Source organism: Mandrillus leucophaeus, unplaced genomic scaffold (genome assembly GCF_000951045.1).
Source record: "Mandrillus leucophaeus isolate KB7577 unplaced genomic scaffold, Mleu.le_1.0 Scaffold69, whole genome shotgun sequence".
NCBI lineage: Eukaryota > Metazoa > Chordata > Mammalia > Primates > Cercopithecidae > Mandrillus > Mandrillus leucophaeus.
In genome coordinates, this window is record NW_012107474.1 from 1,642,786 (window position 1) to 1,663,623 (window position 20,838).

The window sequence follows — 20,838 nt, forward strand, 5'->3', positions numbered from 1 at the left end:
GAGGAGTGTGGGGCAAAGTGGATGCAAAGCCTCCTACAGCCTTCACAGAGCTTCAAAAGCCAAAGGGCTTTTTTTTTTTTTTAAGTTACTAGGACTCAAAATTAGATTATAAAAATTGACTAGATATTTCATTAATTCTCTATACAATACATATGTATAAGGTAGGACTTTTCTCTCCTTAATAATAGATGAGAATGAAACATTTGATTGTGGGCAATGTTGCTGTATAAATAGAAAATAATTTTCCTGCTTCATGGAAACATTAAAGGATACTTTTCAATTTGTCCAAGGTGCTTTTGACATTCAGCCAGCTGCTTCCTTGTGTGTGTGATGGGGAGTGCCCAGCCCTCAGCCAGGTAATTTTTCAATGCTCCTTGAAGATAGATTTCTGCCTTTTGTGGAGCCTTTTTCCTCCTTGCAAAATCAACAAACAGTAGCTTTCATTACAGCTAGGGATAATCAACACACTGAGACCCCACCTCTCCCGCCTTGGCCTCCATCCTCCAGACTCCACGCCAGGACGGACTCAGCATCTCCAGAGAGCCCTTTTCCACCCACCCCGCTCCGTGAGAAAGAGCACCTACTCAGGACGAATAATTAGACTCCCAGGCAAAGACCTGAGAAATGAGCGTGTGGTGATAAAAGCACAACACACTGTTGGTCTGGCTTTATACACACGTCGACGAACTTCCATAGCTGAATCTCAGGATAAGAAAGTGAGCGTATCATTAATGATCTCGAGCTGACAGGCAAGAGAGTCAAAGTTAAGAGAAGGTGAAGGAAGGGCTTGTCCACAAGTACAGTGCTAGTCAGCAATGAAGCCAGGAAGTCCAGGTATGGGTCTACACTATCTACTAAAGGCACAGAAACACAGAAGCAGTCTACAGGGCGCAAGCGGAAGGGAGCACAGAGTCACTTGGAAACTCAGGCAAAGAGCACTCCACAGGCTCCGGCTTCCAGAGAACACCAGAGAATTAAAATAGCAACACTTGGCCCCCACAAAGCAAAGTTTAAAGCACAACTATTTTGTAAGAGATGGGGTCTTGCTCTGTCACTCAGGCTGGGATACAGTGGCGTGATCATAGCTCACTGCAGCCTCAAACTCCTCAGCTCAAGTGATCCTCCCGCCTCAGCCTCCTCCACAGTAGCTGGGACTACTGGTGTGTGCGGCCTTGCCTGCTTTTAAAATGCAAATTAATCAGGGCTTGTCAAAGCCTCAGGAGTAACAAGGATCCTCTCCCCTTCCCGAAGAAGCCTCTTTGCTTCATTAAGGAGCACCTTCCTCTTTAGATACACTACATGGAAATTCAAGAGAACTATATTCTAGCTGTAACTCTGCCGTTAATTAGTGGGTAATTGGCTAAGCTGCTCCAACCACATCTGGAAAGCTAGAAAGTTCACTTAGCTGATCTAAGAATCCCTTTCCAGCCAATTCACGTCAGTTCAAATCAATTCTCATTTCTTGCTTCACCCATGAAATTACTTGAGTACAGATTTCAAGATCTCATTTCAATCACACTTTTTTCTTTTTAAGAAAATGAAAACAAGCATCGTTTTCCTTAAACTTGTATCTCCTTTCAGTACTTTGAAATAGTAACCACATGACCCACTGGGGTTTCTTCTCTTTGATAGTCTGATTTTATGAAACACACTAGAAATACGCTACATTTTGAGTTTTTCTGGAATCAAACTTCAAAGCTGGAGCTGGAATGGAAATCCTACAGTATCTGTACACATCTTCTTCCAGTTATCCTGAGATCATCCCTCTTTCACGAACCTGACACATGCAGTAGCTTTACATCAATGGCTTTGAGGTTTTTCAATCCTCTTAATACTTGATAAAATGCTATATAAGAAAATATGTAAGATCTATATGCCTATTTACTCACCATTATGCTTTCTTACAATTATTTAAACTTAGCTACAAAAATTTATATATTTAATTAAATAAAATAATCTCCAAGACCAATAACAGTTTTTAAGAGTAACAAGCAGAAAAGCTCTCCATCTGGTTTTCAGAAAAAACTAAAAAACAAAATTATGAGGACTGGGTAAGAGAATCTACACTTTTCAATCTACACATTTACGTGCACTTTATATTAACTCCATATATAACAAATCTTCTCATGTGTATGTTTAGAATTCAAAGAAAAAGTACAAAATCAATTACATGTAAAACTCTGCCAGATCTTTTCCAACAAACTTGGCAGATCGAATCCTCCCAATGCTCGTATACATTTCAATGGTAGCGTGGGACAAATCCTGTGGGGAAGTAAAAAAACAATTACGGACTTGAACTTTTCATGACAGACAAATACTACATTTATTTACCTAAAGCTGACGCAAAAGACGTTGTTGGGTTTTTTGTTTTGAGACAGACTCTTGCTCCATCACTCAGGCTGGAGCACAGCGGCGAGATCTCTGCTCACTGCAACCTCCGCCTCACAGGTTTAAGTGATTCTTGTGCCTCAGCCTCCCAAGCAGCTGCGACTACAGGTGCCACCACGCCCGGCTAACTTTTTGTATTTTTAGCAGAGATGGGGTTTCGCCAAGTTGGCTAGACTGGTCTCAAACTCCTGACCTCAAGTGATCCACCCGCCTCAGCCTCCCAAAGTGCTGAATTACAGGCGTGAGCCACCAGGCCCAGCCTGCAGAAGACATGTTATTAATATAACATTATTTTTTCCTTTGCATCTATTTTTGTGTTGAGCTTTTCTGTTATAATCAAAATTGGTAACCTGTGTAAAAATTATGAAGCATAATAATAAAAGAAACCCACAAACTCATCCAAAACATCTAACTTTTCCAAGGACTTTCTGCATGTGGGTGACATGCTGGATATTTTTCATACCTGTGTGTGTAAGAGGTACGGCCATTATGGGCAGTCCAAACGCTTGAGTTGCCCATGACCCCGGGGATGATGCTGACCCACCATACTTCTACCTACACCGGTTTTTAAAGTTTCGCTAATTTAAATCGTTCAAAATCAAATACAATAGCTCTGCCCAAGTCCAAATTACTCCTTTTTACAAAGAAAAGTATTCATTATCCTCTCTTATAATTTCTGTGTGAGAAAACCCAATTTGAACAAAACTGTAAATATTCAAAGATGATTCCATGCCTAATATGGTACCATGGGTACTAACACGCATTTGATGAACAACTATTCCATGTTTTGTCCACAACTCCCCAGGTACCAAAGAAACTAAAAAAACTAACAAGAAAGGGCCCCCAATACCAGCTCCTTCCCAACTCAACAGGCCTTCTAGAGACAGGTATTCATGGAACAGACACTGAACACTTGTTAATACTTACTAAGTAGTGTTTTTCAAAAGCTTCCACTGATGATAATGCTTCTTTCAGCTTCTTATAAGGACTCTGAGCTGTGTTGGCTTAAACAGAAAGAAACGAGAGTCCCTCTTCATCTTCATCATGTCCAGTCACATGACTTTACATTCACCTTCACATACTGCAGGTGGATGACCCCACCAGACTCTTGTGAAATTATAAACATGGCCAATGCCAACTGAAACTACATGATTATGTATATTCTCTTTCAATTCACATATTCATAAAATAGTCAAAACACTTTTGTGTCATGCTTTTCTCTGATCTTTAGAACTAGACATTTTAGGAACATATTTTACAAATACTCTAATGAATTAAATTACTTTTGAAATGATCTGAAATGGTCTCAAGTTGAAACAGTGAAATATAAATACTAAGTTTTTTTTCCCTTAAACACTTAAAACAATGAGTAATGCTCCTTTCAAAGAGTCTTGTTAATCAGGAGAATTTTTTTCTTTTTTTCGTTTTTGAATGGAGTTTCACTCTTGTTGCGCAGGCTGGAGTGCAATGGAGCAATCTTGGCTCACTGCAACCTCCACCTCCCAGGTTCAAGCAATTCTCCTGCCTCAGCCTCCAGAGTAGTTGGGATTACAGGCATGCGCCACCACGCCCGGCTAATTTTGCATTTTTAGTAGAGACAGGGTTTCTCCATGTTGGTCAGGCTGGTCTCGAACTCCCAACCTCAGGTGATCTGCCCACCTCGGCCTCCCAAAGTGCCAGGATTATAGGCGTGAGCCACTGTGCCCAGCCAATTTATTTTAAAAAGTTTGCTGGGAGGCCAGGGCAGGAGGATCACTTGAGGCCAGGAGTTTGAGACCAGCCTGGGCAATACAGCAATACTCCATCTCTACAAAAAATAAAAAAAAAATTAGCCAAGTGTGGCAGCACACACCTGTAGTCCCAGCTACTTGGCAGGTTGAGGCAAGAGGATCCCTTGAGCCCAGGAGGTCAAAGCTGCAATGAGCCAAGATTGCACCACTGCACTCCAGTCTGGGCAAGACAGTGAGACCCTGTCTCTTTAAAAAAAAAAAAAAAAACAACAAAAACCATCAGGCTGTATTGTTAGAAAAACAGATCATCTGTAATTCGGAGAGAGTGGTGCATTTGAACATGAGCTATAAAGTCCCTTAAGCCCAGGAGAAACTCAGCTACATTTCTCAAACTCCTTCCAATTCCTTCAACTATTTCTAATATTGCATTATGCTGTTAAAAGGTAAAATATCAGGTGCTTCAATCCAGTCAGCTAATAATGGGTATAATTTTCCAAACGGCGAGTAATATGATTACTATTAGAACCTGGGTTAAATGTGCCAACTTGCAAAGGACATTTTCATTATTGTCCACCTCACCACTAACATAGCTACACACAAAAAAGTACCTGTTTCTGGTCGCTCAGCTCCCAAACCTGCCAAAAGGTCAACTGTCCTGTTGAGATCCTCTGAGTTAGGTCCTTTCTCTGACACAAGTCCACACAGGTAGCCCAAGGACTTTAACTGTTAAGATAAATTCACAATTTCAATTAATTTGCCATAAGAGTCAGCAGGGAATTCAAGAATTTAAATATAACAATTCAAATCCAGCTAACTTCTAGAAGAAATTTAGCTTTCCTACCCAGATGACTCAAATCTGGATAAAACTACATCCTACACAACAGCTCCCAGTAAGACCTGGATAGCGGGAATCCTCTGCTTCTGCCTTCAGCTCCCTGAGTTCCCCAGACTCCGCCTGCACCTGCAGAAGCCACGCCCAGGCAGCCTACCTGCTGCACACACCAGCACAGCTCTGCCTGCTGAGGTGACATTCCGCACCACCCTCTGTGTCCCCCGACTCAGGGTACAGAGTCACTTTCACGGGAGCACAGCGAGTGCTTGCTGTCCGCTGACTACATCGACATGTGGTAGGGAACTATGACTTCTTTGGCTGCACCTAGACACCTCCTACGGCCACTAAAGTGGATGCATCATGATCTAAATAAGCAGGAGGAAAGCAGCTCCCAACAGCAGACTTCCTCCGCCACCCAGGCATGGCTGCAGAGACAACACGAGCGTTCCACACTTGGGCAGGTAGGCACCTTTTCTGTGGCATAGCTCCACAGCCCCACAGTGTGGGCAATGTTTGAGTCGATCTGCGCCCGGTCACAGCAGCCTTCTATCCTCTGCAACACCTCCAGACAGCTCAGAAACACCCAGCAGTCCAGAGCACCAGGCGGGACGGAGACCTGTGGGGGTGCAAGTGTGAACGTGTGAGGGGCGCTCTGGGAGAGCTGTAGCTTGAACAAACCCACATGCTCTAGCTTGAATGTGCGAAACCCTCCCTCCCTCAAGCAGCCACCTCATCTAACAGTGCTGTGATCTGCAGAGCTACAGGAGAGAGAAACTAATCACCTACACTCACATGGGAAGAGAAAAGCAGTGTGACCTATATTCAAATGTGTTATCAGGTTTTAGGTATAACTTTCAATTATTGTATTTTTGAAAACCTTATTAAGAAAAAGCCTCCGCAGGTCTAGATCTGAAAAATATATACAGAAAATTTTTTTTTTTTAAAAGGAAAAGCCTAGAAAAAGACCAAATATGATCATTTACTTTAAGAGTGAGGATTGGCCACACGTCAGTGTCACGTGGGGAGGGAAAACTAACACTTCAGATGACTGTTTGCTCACATTTAAGAAAGATCACATTCAACAGCAGAAACTGAATACTGAGTAGAAATATCACAGGAAGACTTACAGTTCACTCTTCAGGCGTGATAAAGACAGTACAATTATGTCTGGGAAGAAGAGCTCCCTACTGCTCCCGATACACTGCAGTATTTACAGGAGAAACCCAATGTCTGTATTTGAAAAACGTCCCAGGGCAAGTGAACAAGGACGCAGACAAAGCAGAGCTGGCCAGGCGCCGCGCCTACTCTGACTGCTCCTGGGTCCCACGCACGCATTACGCTACCCTCTCTGCTTCTGTATTTCCTTGAGCTTTTCCACTTAAAAACAAAAAAGAAACACCATCGGAAAAGCAAAAGCGCCTGCTCTGTAAGATGCAGCGTCCCCCACATTCTAGCACCTCTGAAATAGAAACGTTTCTCTTAATCAAGTGGCACCTCACACTCTTCAGTGGCAATGCTGGCTTTTTCTCTGGTGGCACTAACTTCATGACGTGTCTTAGTTTTGGTGAAATGTGTTCACCGGTGCTCTTCAAATCACCAGTCAACAGGTGATGAGCTGCCACTGCCGGGGAAACTGACTCCCATAACAACTCTTGCAAGGCACCCTGAGCACAAATAAAGGACCTAGAACCAACAAGGAAGGAACACACTGCCATCAAATGTTCCCATAAAAGCTAAAATGCCCAACTTTTTAAAAATAAGATAAGCTACTTAAATCCTGTGGGGGAAAAAATCAGCATAGGACAAAAACTGCGTAATCGGAAGCCACTTTCAGAAAGCTGCACAACTCTCTCACCCAAACACACCCCACTGAGGGAAGGCGCAGAAAAGCGGGGCAGCCGGACGCAGCTTTGAGATCCTGGACAGAGTGTGTCCCTCTGACTGATAAGCGTCCTCATCAGTCAAACCAGAGCAGACCTGGAGCAGGCTGACTGCACCTTGCAGGCCCGCCTGGTTCCCAGGTGCCAGGAGATCTGGGATACTTTTCATCTCCGAAGATGATACCACCACCAGTACCCACTGCACGAAAGCTTCTGTAAATATGTGCCTCCCCTGGGCACACACTGGTGACAGAAAGACCTCCTAGGAGAGGCCAGGTGTGATGGCTCACGCCTGTAATCCCAGCACTTTGGGAGGCCGAGGTGGGTGGATCACCTGAGGTCAGGAGTTTGAGACCAGCCTGACCAATATGATGAAACCCCGTCTCTACTAAAAATACAAAAATTAGCAGAGTGTGGTGGCATGTGCCTGTAATCCCAGCTACTCGAGAGGCTGAGACAGGAGAATCATTTGAATCGGAGAGGCGGAGGTTGCTGTGAGCCAAGATCATGCCATTGCACTCCAGCCTGAGCAATAATAGCGAAACTCCGTCTCAAAAAAAACAAAACAAAACAAACACCTCCTAGGAGACCATGAGAGACTCCTACAAAGCAGGAAGGCGTACAGGGCTTGTGGTCAAGATGCATCCACAGAGAAGGGAGACAAAGCCCAAGGGCCACGGCAGGGGAGCCACGGCAGAGGGCGCTGGATGCAGAAGCAGGAGCAGCCGAGGCACCAGGCGCTGACTGAGTCAGCAGGGAACAGCAGCAGCCGAGAGCTGAGGAGCCGCCTGACAGCACAGGTACACCTCAGAAAGGCTCCCAAATGATACCACCAAAATGCCAACGGTGGCATTAATTACTGCGTGGCATGATTACAGAACAGTTCTTGGTATATTTTTTTCCTGCAAAGAGCAAGTCCCGCTTTGGTGAGCTTGAACGACAGTATTAAAAAAGTAGCAGCATCAGGTAACAGCAGCTTTTCTGGGGTAAAAACAACAAAATCCAGTGGCAGCCATTGGCCACTGACTGCTGAGACTTCACCTTCAACTTCCACCCCGGAAGAGGAGGGAGAGAGCAGGCAGGTCCCGCACACACCCACGCCAAGGTACAGGGCAGGCTGTCACTGAATAACAGAAACCTGAAGGTGAGCTCGGCCACCCCTCCCTCTGGAACTCACACCTCCCACAGTGCGAAGCCTCCCCGGGGCCTGCTCTGGTCTTGGCTGCGAGTTCTGCCTGGCTCTGTGCTCTAAGCGCCTCTGTTTCCCAGGAGAATCGCAGCTCCCTACATTTCCTATCACACATCATTTTAAAACTTCAGTTTTTATGGAAAAGAAAGACATGCATATGAATTGGGCATGTGATGTGGCATACACAAGCCTTTCTGCAGTGCCGCCTTGAGGAGCCGCCTGCCTCCTATGTTACTACTTACTGTGTGTGTCTCTTAGCTCCCACCCAAACCCCAGGTAACACCCCAAAGGGGGCTGGGCACTCTGCTTCTTCTCTATATTTTCCAGGGCCTGACAGAGGTGGGCTCTGCAGCAGCGAGAGCTTCCACAGTGGGACATGGAAGACTTCCAGACATGTTAACAAAACAATTTATTTATAACTTCATTGCAGCGATACTTTTTCATTGCTTTGAAAAAACAAGTGGCAAAATACATACAACAAGGTATGTGAGGGGCGCAAACCCTAAATTTAGAGGTCCATGATTTTTACAAATGTAACCACCCCCTAATCAAGCAACATTATTCTAGAAGGTTCTCTCAAGTCCCTTTTCCTAGTCAAGACCCACCCCAAAGAGGCACCCCCTATCCTGACTTCGGCCACCATCAATTCCTTCTGGCTGATTTGTGAACTTCACATAATGAAATCATGCACGTCCTCTTTTGTACATGGGGCTTCTTTAATTCAACACAGTCTCTTTAAGATTCAACCTTGCAGAGTCTGTCAGCCTGTTCTTTTTCACTGCTGCTTATTAAACCTTTCTACAAGTTGGCCACAGTTTATTTATCCACTCCTTTTAAGTGTCTGGGTTGTTTCCAGTGTTTGGCTACTATGGGTGAAACTATTTGCAATGTTACCCCTGCCTCAACTGAGGGATGCCTTCTCAGACTCCGAAGACGCCCCCAGCCCCGAGTGCACCAGGCTACTCACAGCAGAACACAGGCAGCGCCAGCACTCTTCTCCCACCAGCATCCCTGCAGCAGAGACGCAAGAGCGCGGGGGAAGGGAAGAGAGAGTGCCAGAGCCATCCGGGCTCATTTTACCCACTATAGTACGGCTTGAGAATAAAACACAAAAGTCTCACAAACTCTGGAAAAGAGCGATTGTTCTGCAGCCATGGCTTCATGGCTTTGAGTCGTCCAAACAAGTGTCAGCCCCTTGCTCCTAAACAGTGGTCGACACAGAAAATGGGCACTTCAGCCAACATTATGAAAGCCATGCCTCTATGGTGGCATCTGCCACCCAGCATGCCACAGCACCCAACACAACGAAGACCAAGCCTCCGCTCTGCCCCGAGAGCCTGAGACTGAACAGCAGAGCGTGTGGCTTGGACACCTCACTCTGGAACCAGGGTGGCTTCACCGTCTCCAGAAAACTCACATTTCCCTAATGGGCCGCCAGACATTTCTTGGCCATTTGGATATCATCTTTTGTGAATAACAGACTTTTTAAACTAATTCTTAATTTATATTAATTTTCCTTAAAGCCCCTCCTCCTCTCCTGATCGCTGTATTAGCAATGGCAAGTGCCATTTTGCCACTTCCAAGTATAAAAGTAAAGGCTTTCTTGTTCTTTCTTTTGATACCCCTACCATTTGAGTGCAGCCCACACACTGGAAGGTGCACGAGTCCCAGGTGAACGTCTGATATGCCTCCCATGAAAGCAGAATCAGAGCAGTAGCTCCTGCAGGAACTCCCTGCCAGTCACCAGCCCCTCCACCTGCCAGAGAGCTCACAGCAGACTGGTGTAGCTTCAATGCGAACTTTAGATACAAGGAATCAAAAAGTATGCCTTCTCTTATCGCTTGAATCCGGGAGGTGGAGGTTGCAGTGAGCCAAGATCACACCACTGCACTGCAGCCTGGGCGACACAGCAAGACTCCATCTAGGAAAAAAAAAAAGGTATGCCCTCAACTTCTTTAGCTCAACCTGAGGTTGGTTAGAGTCATCCACTACGACCCAGTCACGTTCACCACCGTACCCTAGCGCACTGCAGGGCCACGGTGCCGTGTCGTCATCGCTTGGACGAGATGAACATTTGGGTTCTTCCCTGTTTCTAGCTCTGATGACTCACAGTGCCACAAATATCTCTGTACTTGCCTTTTGATGCATGTGTGTGTGCATGTGTCTGCACATACCAGGGCTGATCTGCTGGGTCATGGGGCATGTGTCGTGATGGCGACACCTGCTAGATACCGCAAACAGCCTTCCAAAGCGCTTCCAGTGGTGCACACCATCGTCAGTGAACGAGCGCCAGTGTCTCCACCCTCCCACCAATACCCGAGGAAAGCCTTTCCATCCTGGCCATTCTGTTGGTGTGTGCTGGTACTTCATTAACAATGGTTTCAGTTTGCATTTCGCTATGATTCATGAGACTGAGCCCCTTTTCATATGTTTATTGGCCATTTGGATTTCCTCTCTTGCCTGTTTTTCTATTGGTTGGTCAGTCTTTCTGCATTGATGTATGTGAGTTCTTCACAGTGCATGCTGGATAAGGGCCCTTTCTTGTCTGCATATACTGTTCGTACTTCCACGCTGCGGAAGGCCTTCTTGCTCCCTTCAGAGTACCTCTCGGGGAAGAGAGGCGCTGATGTTTATGTGGTCTAACGTAGGGCCGGCTTCCTTCACGGCTGGTGCATAACTATAAGGGTTTCATGTTCTATTTAGGAAATACTTGCCAACCTTAAGGTCCCCAAGGTATTTTCCCATGTTATCTTCTAGAGTTTTCTTATTTTATTTTTCATGTTTAGACCAAAACTACACCTGGAATTAATCTTGTTTATGGGGTGAGACCAAGATTTGTTTTTATATATGGATATCCAGTGGACCCAGAACCACCAATTCACTAAATTTTTCTTGAACCCATTTATTTAAAATCTACCGGCTGGGTGCTAATCCTAGCCCTTTGGGAGGCCGAGGAGGGTAGATCGCTTGAGCTCAGGAGTTCAAGACCAGCCTGGGCAACATAGTGAAACCCCATCTCTACCAAAAAATACAAAAACTAGCTGGGCATGGTGGTGCGTGCCTGTAATCCCGGCTACTCTAGTGGCTGAGGCAGGAGAATTGCTTGAACCCTGGAGGCAGAGGCTACAGTGAGCCAAGATCACACCACTGCACTCCAGCCTGGGTGACAGAGTGTCTCAAATAATAATAATGATAAACAACAATATCTACCTCAACTGCTTTTTGGAACTCCACCTTCTCCCTTGGACCATGGCAGAAGTTTCCAAATTCTTCACCTCTCTCTGCCCTCTGCCTCCTCACTAGGTCCTAACCTTTCATGGCTCGCTACTGGCTACAGGACAAAGGGCAACCTTCAAGGTGACACACAAAGAACTTCAGAATCTCCCTTCATTGTCACCAAAGCCTGCCTCGCCCCTGAAGTTCCAGAAGTTCCAGTGAGACCAGACTCCTTCAGAGCACCTTCGGTAACACCACCTTCTCTGCCTGAAACGCACTCTCTCGTGCCACCAGCAGTCACATCTACCTGGTGAATTCTTACTCCCCCTACTCATTCCCTGGCATGTAAGCTTCATAAAGCCAGGAATTCTACTTCACTCTCTGCTGAAAATACAGTGCCTACCACAATGGTTGGCACAAAACAGATGCTCAGTGAAGATATGCTGAGTGAATGAATCCTTTTTTTTTTTTTTCTTTTGAGACAGCGTCTTGCTCTTTCACCCAGGCTGGAGTGCAGTGGTGTGATCTCGGCTCACTGCAAGCTCTGCCTCCCGGGCTCAAGCAATTCTCCTGCCTCAGCCTCCCAAGTAGCTGGGATTACAGGCGCCCGCCATCATGCCCAGCTAATTTTTGTATTTTTAGTAGAGATGGGGATTCACCATACTGGCCAGACTGGTCTCGAACTCCTGACCTCGTGATCCGCCCACCTCAGCCTCCCAAAGTGCTGGGATTACAGGCGTGAGCCACTGCGCCTGGCCTGAATGAATCTTTTTAACAGAGTTCACACAGGGCCTCCTCTAGAAAGCTTCCCTAGCACCTATCGGGCACCTGCAAATGTTTACCAAGCTGACCTGAGGCACCCGGCAAAGCTGCCTTTCCCTCCCTTACGGTCCCCTGTGCACAGACAACACTTCGTCACTACTTGGACACTGTGCTGATGACCCGTGGCAGCCTCATGCCGGTAGGTGAGGCCCTTTCCTCTTCATTTATGTGCACCCCCTATCTATCCCTGTCTCCCACAGTGCCTGGCAGGCAAGGAAATGTGTCTTGAATGATTTTTGACAGTCCTCTCTTTCCTTTTGTCCAGGGAGCCATCAGTTCTTCAGCAACAGCTCCCACAACCACCCCTCCTCCTCCAGCTCAGGTCCTCATGGCTCAGGGGCACACAAGATCCTCCACCTCCCCATGAAAGCACCCACCCAGCAGGGTGTAGGGTACACTGTAAGCCCTCAGTAAACACAACCTACATCCCTCTACTACATCTCTGCCTTTGTCCTCCGCCAGGCCTGCACCTCAGAATACCGACCCCAACCGGCCAGCTTTGACTGTAAACCTTCTTCCTCTGGTTCAACCTGCAGGTTGGCCACACACTGCCTCTGTTCACAAACCGGCCAGCTAACTCTGATGGCGTGCCATGCGCGGTTCCTCCATGCCACAGGCTAGGCTGGGTGACTCTCCTGGGGTCAGGAGGAGTCCTGACCCTGCTAGGCCCACACCTAACCAGAATCTACGCTAATAAAAGGTCAAATGGTGCTGAATGAAACACATTCCAAACCCCCTAAAAAATCACTTGGGCAATCACTGTAACAAACACATTATGGCCTTCTAGAAAGTATCTTCCTCATTCTTCTAATTTGGCAACAAAATGTATACGTATCATACTTTTTTCTTACCAAAGGTGCAGGAAAACAGGCATCACTAGCATGACTGAAAATGGGAAGACCTTTCTGGTGAACGAATTGACAACACATATTAAGAGCTTTAAAAACATGTCTATCTTCAACCTTCCAATTCTACTTGTATGAATTTACACACAAAGATGTATGTATAAGGATACAAACTACTGCAATTGCAAAGAATTTTGAAGAATTTAAATGTCCAAATAGGAGCAAGGAAATCATTGCAGTTCATCTATACATAAGGAGGCCATGGACCAAAAAAAAGAGAACCTCTTCACGCTAGCAAAAGCAACAACATTTTCTTTTGTGTATTTGTCTGTATTTTCCAAATTTACATAGAGAAAACATTCAACTTTTGTAAATGGAGGGAAAATTAGAAATTGTTACAGAAAAAAAGAGGAAATATTCTGTGAAGGAGGATCCTGAACTCATGTGCAACTGGCCTCACTTCACGGGTGTTACCGCTCACCCCAGCAGGTAGGCACAATCTCCATTCTTAACACATTTTCCATAACGGGAGTGGGCCAAGGCTAGTAAGCGGCACCCACAGGGTAGACGCCTCTATCCGGCCATCTTGCTCTCTTTCTCAGCCCCCGTCGCCCCTGGAGTGTGGATCGAGCCCTACTATAGAGGCAGTGCTGCTTTTCATCACAGCTGGCCACTTCGGTGCCCCCTGTTCTCTTTAAATAAATGAGGTACTTCAAATCAACTGATAAAGCAAGCAGGATGTTAGCAGGACATGTTTTATAAGCCACCCACTCAAAACTGGGACGTGGGATCTGCAGCTGACCGTGGTGCACCTACCCCCTGGCCTCTGCTCAACTGTGGCCCTAAAACCCGACTCTCACAACTAGACTGGAATAAAAACTACTGCACGAGAGAGAAAACCACAGCCAGGGGTGGTTCAGACCTGTAATCCCAGCACTTTAGGGGGCGAGCAGGGAGGATCACTTGAGCCCAGGAGTTCCAGACCAGCCTGGGCAACACAGTGAGACTCATCTCTACCAAAAAACTTAAAAATTTAGAAAAAGGGAGAGAAGGCCGGGCGCAGTGGCTCACGCCTGTAATCCCAGCACTCTGGGAGGCCGACGCAGGCGGATCACGAGGTCAGGAGACGGAGACCATCCTGGCTAACACGGTGAAACCCCGTCTCTACTAAAAAAAAAATACAAAAAATTAGCCAGGCGTGGTGGTGGGTACCTGTAGTCCCAGCTACTTAGGAGGTTGAGGCAGGAGAATAGCGTGAACCTGGGAGGTGGAGTCTGCAGTGAGTCGAGATCGCGCCACTGCACTCCAGCCTAGGCAACAGAGTGAGACTCCATCTCAAAAAAAAAAAAAAAGAAAAGAAAAAGGGAGAGGAAGAGAAACACTTCTGATGTGAAGCTACTGGCGAAGCCCTCTAAGTAAACAGTGTGAATCTCAGTGTTGATCAAACTCAGGAGCAAAGTGTGCAAAAACGACTGTGTGCACTTCAACACAAGCGACAAGGGAGGCTGTCCTCTCCGGACTGGGAATCTGACATGCACAGCGCGTGTAAGGAGGCGCAGCCAGCTGTGTACATCAGAAGGAGGTGAGGAAACAGGAAGTGGGTTCTTAGAAGGAAAGAGACTGAGAGACTGTGAAAAAGTCATCAGTGGGTGGCATGTCCTTTCCTCAAATCCAGCATTCAGTTTTGGCCACCTTCTCTCACTGGAGACACAGAACTCAACAGTGCAAAGAAGTGCAATAGCTATGACTAAAAGCAATGGGGACAGCTTCCACTCAAGGAAAGGCCAACGAGACAACAACTTCATTCAGTAAAGCAAAGGGCTCAGAAAATACACCACGGATAAGAGGCTCCTCACACAATATAAAGCCTTGAAAATACCTCAGTGACTTCCCGGCCCTGCAGACGAGCGCCCAGAGGAGCCAACAGACCCCGTGTGGCTCCTGTGAACCCCGACGCTCCAAGGAACTCCAGAACCCACACCCTCTATTACTTACACATTTCTCCTTCCAGCCACAAGGTAATAACAGACCTACTTCTACCTCCTTCCACAAGGGCCATAGGCATTCCAGAACCCAGGAGAACCGCTAGGAAGTCCCTAAGAACCTGCTCCATAGGAGGACAGCCCACAGGAGGAGGTGAGCATGCAGCTCTGCGGGGAGTGAGTGCAGCGCTACGCACTATGCCGCTGCTGCTCCAGGCCTCCATGGCACCTGCGCACGCCCACAGGAGGGCAGCCGTGGTGGGGCAAGCACACTAGTGAGCAGCGCCAGAAGAGGAAAAGGGATTGCCATCTCCACGCAGTACCGGACCTCTCGGCTTGGCCTCTCATATCCACTTTCCATACCCTGCCGCCCTGTTCTCTGCTGGGGGAGCTGTATGTAACACATCAGTGGGCTCCCTGGCCTCTAGCTTCCAGAGTGCCCGGAGGAGTTCAGAGGGAAGGGTGGGGGGTGGAGGTGCCCGCTTCCCTCCTGGTGGAGCTGCTTTGGGCCAGTGGCCTCCTCAGTTGCGGGGCACAGTCCCCCCCACCACCACCCCAGGTCAGCCTACTCTGCACTGGCCCCACCTGGCTGTGGGGATTTTTCTCCTCCCTCTACAGGCTGGTAGTCATGCTATTCCCAGGCACCCTTCTGAAGCTGGAAAAACAACTTGAGATTCTTAAATCCTGGTGTTCATGAATTGGCGGAGACCAGCAATAAAGGGACTGGGTCTGTGCCATCCTCCGAGGTTTCCTACACCTGTCCCAAAATGGGCAACAGCTCTTTCCAATCAGCCCTGCTGGGGTCGTCTCACTCAGAAGACGTCACGTCTGAATCATCTGGACTTGAATACTTCAATTTTTTCCCCAATCGGCTAGTAAGACAAAAATCTCAACATCAGGTGAAAGCCCGAGGCACACGTGAACAGAGCGCCCGGCTCCAGGAGCGCATGGTCCCCCACAGCCCCGCCCCCAGCCTGCAGTTAGGGCTGAGCAGCCCAAGCAGAGTCTCTCCATCCGGGGGTTACAGGCAGCCCAGAGTGCCATTTCGAGGTGGAAAATGGTGCCTTTCCTCATTTGCTTCATTAGGCGAAGAAAAATCATTTGATAAAAATTCCTAAGTTTCTGAGTTTGTGACTTGGGCTAGGTACTAATGAGCTGAGCTCTGAAATAAGAATTTCTCCTTTTGAAATTAACTAAAATACATTTATCTTCATTAATTAAATTTAAATCTCTTAAAATTATTTCAAACCAAGCACACAAAAATTAGTTCCTATATTATGAAACACCATCCCCATCAATGGCCTATACTCTTCAGACCTAATCACTTCCAGACTCTGTTTTCTTGTTTACAAAACAGCATCAGACCACTCACTCAGGAGATCTTAACCAGAGGATGGGTGGCAGGGGCATACACGAATCCTCAAGTCGTTTTCGTTTGTGTGTGTGAATTATTCTGGATAAAGAGGACCCTGAAACAAGAATCACCAGACTAGATACAGTCTCTACAGTCCTTCCACCTCACTAGAATGTCCATGGTTCTACAGGCAGTAACAGTTTAGTGCTTGGGTGAATTTAACTCTAAAGGCAAATGTTTTACTAACTACATTCACACACCCAATAAGTGAGCGCGCGTGCGCACACACACACACAGAATTTATGACATATCTTCCACGAAGCTTCGTACTACTAATCAATGGGGCACAGCCTGCTGTGTGTCACTCACATTGCTACCTGCATGGCCATGTGCAAAACTATTTATCTGAAGAGAAAAATAACATAAATGTCTACATGAAATAAATGTCTGAGATAAAATAAATGTCTACCTGCAAAACCTAGCTCTGCGGGTCCCTCAGGTGAGTGACGCTTCTCCGTGGAGACGGCTCACGCAGTAGCGCAGGCCGCAGTCAGCCAGTGAGCTCCACTGAGCTCATTTAAGAGGCTTGCTCTGGACTGGCACAAACTTCACCATGTTGAGAACAGAGTTCTATTTTTGAGCAATGAATCAACGTAAAAAGTAACTAAGCAAATAATATATTGAAAATAAAAGACATTCAGAAAAGAAAACTCTTTCTTAAGCATAAACAGTTCAATGCCTGGAACCTCAAGGTTCAGAGATTTCTCCTGGAACAATCAAGAAACGGGTAAATTGGGAAAAGAGCCAACTCACTTCTAGGAGCTTCAGTTCCTGCACACAGTTGTGCAGCAGCTCCAGGGCGCGCTGGGCCACCTCCCACGGCCTCTGCAGGAAGAGCAGCAAGGTGCACTGGCGAGAGAACAGGTAACTGCGCAGATCTAACAGCGTGGCTTCTCGCCTCTGGATCGATTCCCGCTTCTCCATATCTATGGGCTTTCGGAGGATCAATCCGTTCCAGCTCTTCACTGGCTGGCAGAAAAAAGTCAGCCAGTTGGCACCATCTAAACAAACACACATCATGAAAGGTGCTGATTGCAGGTACTTCACCTTCCTGAGCTTCCTGCTCAGGCTGAGGATGGTGAGCAAACAGGCAGCTTCAGAACCAGTTGTTCTAAGAACACTGCCCACCCCCTGTGGTCTAGTGATGTGCACCATTTGGCTCCCGGCATTGACAGTCGAGATGAGGGTAACGTGACCCAGGCAACAAGGCACGCCACCCTACCATGCCCAGAAAGCCATGGGCGGGAGCTGAACAGGTCGGGAAGCCGCCCAGAGACCAACAGGCTACATGGTTAGGGGAGCGCAGGCTCTGTCTCAGACGGAGGGAGGGCTCTAATCTCGGGCTGCAGCGGGACTGGGCTTCCTTATCTTTACCTGCGGGCTGGAGTGCTGCCTGCTCTGACCATCCTGGTGCTTTTGGTCTTCGTTAGACTACATATTCCTTACTTATTTCCCTAACTCAACCACGTCACCTCCCTGAGTCAAGCTCCTAGAGGAAGAGACAGGGAGGACTTGGTAGCAGCGCACAGAAGAAAAAAGAATGACTGCTTGTCACAAATTTCAGCAAGGCTCCCAGAGGTTTACTTATACCCCTAAGACTCAAATATGATCTTAAAATAAGCGTAACAATGTATAATAACAAGTCCATCAATCATTATTGAAAAAACCTTTGAATCTATTTTTCTCACTCCAACGGAGAGGTGTCGTAACCAGTTCATTCCTACGTGGCATCCTGACATGGTTAAATGCTGCACAACTGTGTGCAGGAACTGAAGCTCCCTTCACTGACGGGAGCTTCTCCTCAGAGCCGAGGAGCACACAGCAGTGTGGCGCGGACCTGCCAGCCCAGCCCTGTACCAGCATCCTCAGAGCTGCTGGAGCACACGGCAGTGTGGTGCTGGCCCGCCCCGGCCCCTGCACCAGCATCCTCAGGGCTATTGGAGCACACAGCAGTGTGATGCGGACCTGCCCCAGCCTCTGCACCAGCATCCTCAGGGCTACTGGAGCACACGGCAGTGTGGTGCGGACCCGCCAGCCCAGCCCTGCACCAGCATCCTCAGGGCTACTGGAGCACACGGCAGTGTGCTGCGGACCCGCCAGCCCAGCCCTGCACCAGCATCCTCAGGGCTATTGGAGCACACGGCAGTGTGGTGCGGACCCGCCAGCCCAGGCTTGCACCAGCATCCTCAGGGCTATTGGAGCACACGGCAGTGTGCTGCGGACCCGCCAGCCCAGCCCTGCACCAGCAGTTCCCTTGGTTAGGCTCCCCTCCCACCAGGACTCTCATGGGGCACGCCCACATTTCAGTCACGCCTCTGGTGCCAGTGCCACCCCCCCCCAGAGAGGCCACTCCAGTGCCCTATCCAAGCTCCAACGGCACATACTGCCCCACCCCTCACGGGAGCCCCTTTCTACAGCCCAAACTTACTACTACGGACGGCAAGTGACAGATTTACTTTTCGGCGCCGGTTTCCCCTTCATGTAAGCACCATAAAAAAAAGGGATTTTGTTTTATTCCTCCCTGTATTTAGAACAGTGCCTGGCACACGGTGGTCCCTCAGTAAGTACTTGTTGAATGAAAGAACAAAAACGAATCGTCTTATTCAGCAGCAAAACTTCGTCCAGGCTTACTTTTGGATTTTAAATTGCCCCAAATTTTAAAACTGAGAGAAAAAATAAATAAATTAGGTGAAATATAAGAAGTATGTCAGATATTTCAGCCTTGAAGGCCTCTCCCCTCCCACAGGCACTGACATCCATTCAGATGCCTAGTCCCTGAAGCTGCCCAGCACCTATTCTGCTGCCAGGGACCATATGGTCTTTATCTTATAAATGACACCTTATTACTCAATGTTGTGTATATGGCATCACAGGCACATGGACCTGTGATTACCAGCCTGCCTGAGGCTAACAAATGCCCTCAGTTAGAATATATAGCTTCAACACAGCTTTTACAAGCTCATACGATACGACCTCAAGGTTGTTAACACGGTCATCTCATGGTAATTTGAAACTGTGATTGGCAGTTTTAGATTTCTTGGTTAAAAACCTAAATAAACAGATTAAGTTCTAGGCATTCTTTCAAAGGAGTTCTCCACGAAAAGACTGAGAACTATTTGGTGCTCAGTGAAAATATTTTAATTTTTTCAACTAATGGATGTACCAGTTATTGCCATTTATTTATTAAATTCAAACATTTTTTGCTAAATAAATCTATTTTTCAAAAAAAAAAACATGTAAGATATTTAAAAAATATAGGCCGGGTGTGGTGGTTCACTCCTGTAATCCCAGCACTTTGGGAGGCCGAGGCAGGCGAATCATGAGATAAGGAGATCGATACCATCCTGACCAACATGGTGAAATCCTGTCTCTACTAAAAATAAAAAAATTAGCTGGGCATGGTGGTGCGTGCCTGTAGTCCCAGCTACTCGGGAGGCTGAGGCAAGAGAATCGCCTGAACCCAGGAGGAGGATGTTGCAGTGAGCCGAGATCACACCACTGCACTCCAGCCTGGCAACAAAGTGAGACTCCGTCTAAAAAAAAAAAAAAAAATTGTGTGTGTGTGTGTGTGGGTAGGTAGGTATGTATGTATGTAGACTGGACATGGTGGCTCACAACTGTAATCCCAGCACTTTGGGAGGCCGAGGCAAGAGGATCACTTGAGGCCAGGAGTTCGAGACTGGCCTGGCCAACACGGTGAAACCCCGTTTCTACTAAAAATATAAAAATTAGCCAGGCATGGTGGCGTGTGCCTGTAATCCCAGCTACTCAGGAGGCTGAGGCACAAAAATCGCTTGAACCCGGGAGGCAGAGGTTGCAGTGGACAAAGATTGCACCACTGCCCTCCACCCTGGGGACAGAGTGAGATACTGTCTCAAAACTAAATAATAGATATATATGTATAATATGGACACCTAAGACCGGGCATGGTGGCTCACACCTGCATAAAATATAAGAAATAGAGTTCTACCTCTTCTGTTTTTTTTTACTGAGTAAACACTTTGCTTTGGTTCTACGTCTACACTGGCATCTCAGGAGACTGAGATCAGACCTGATCTTCACTATGAGCCAGTAGCCATTGGCGCCACTGTTGATTTCCAGAGTGAGGACAGTGCCCACAGCTAGAGCTGACCATCCCCACACTTCACCTCCCTCCAGGTTCTCCAGCTGACACCGGGGCTCCTTGAAATTACCCCTTCCTTCACACATGGTGACAAGGGTTCTCAAAAAGGAACCTGGCAAAGATGCCCACGACAGCTCTGCTTGTGGTGGCAAGAAGCAGGAAAGAACCCAATGTCCAACACCAGGGAGTAGAATCGAGCCAGGAATATACCAACTCTAAAAAAACAACTTCAAACCCCACCTGTTAACCTGGAGACTCCAAACCCCACCTGTTAACCTGGAGAGACGCCCACGACGGGCTGTGAGTAAGAAAAAGGAGCGACAGAGAAACAGCTACGTAACATGGTATCACTTTCATCAAAATAAGCATCAGGGAAAAACACTGAGGACAGTAACCAATGTTTCTCTTTGTGTATGG

The 20,838-nt window shown here is 47.2% G+C and overlaps 1 protein-coding gene across 1 annotated transcript in view; it reads right to left on the reverse strand.

Moving 5' to 3' along the window:
• The window catches only part of TRAPPC10 (trafficking protein particle complex 10), a 53,578-nt gene that overhangs the window by 28,757 nt on the left and 3,983 nt on the right, over positions 1–20,838 (reverse strand). Inside the window, exons 3-8 of the mRNA XM_012002526.1 lie at positions 17,052–17,299; positions 5,420–5,566; positions 4,727–4,841; positions 3,316–3,392; positions 2,171–2,262; positions 274–414 (exon numbers count right to left, since the gene is read on the reverse strand). Coding sequence (XP_011857916.1) covers positions 274–414; positions 2,171–2,262; positions 3,316–3,392; positions 4,727–4,841; positions 5,420–5,566; positions 17,052–17,299 — 820 coding nt within the window. The remainder of the gene's footprint in view (positions 1–273; positions 415–2,170; positions 2,263–3,315; positions 3,393–4,726; positions 4,842–5,419; positions 5,567–17,051; positions 17,300–20,838) is intronic.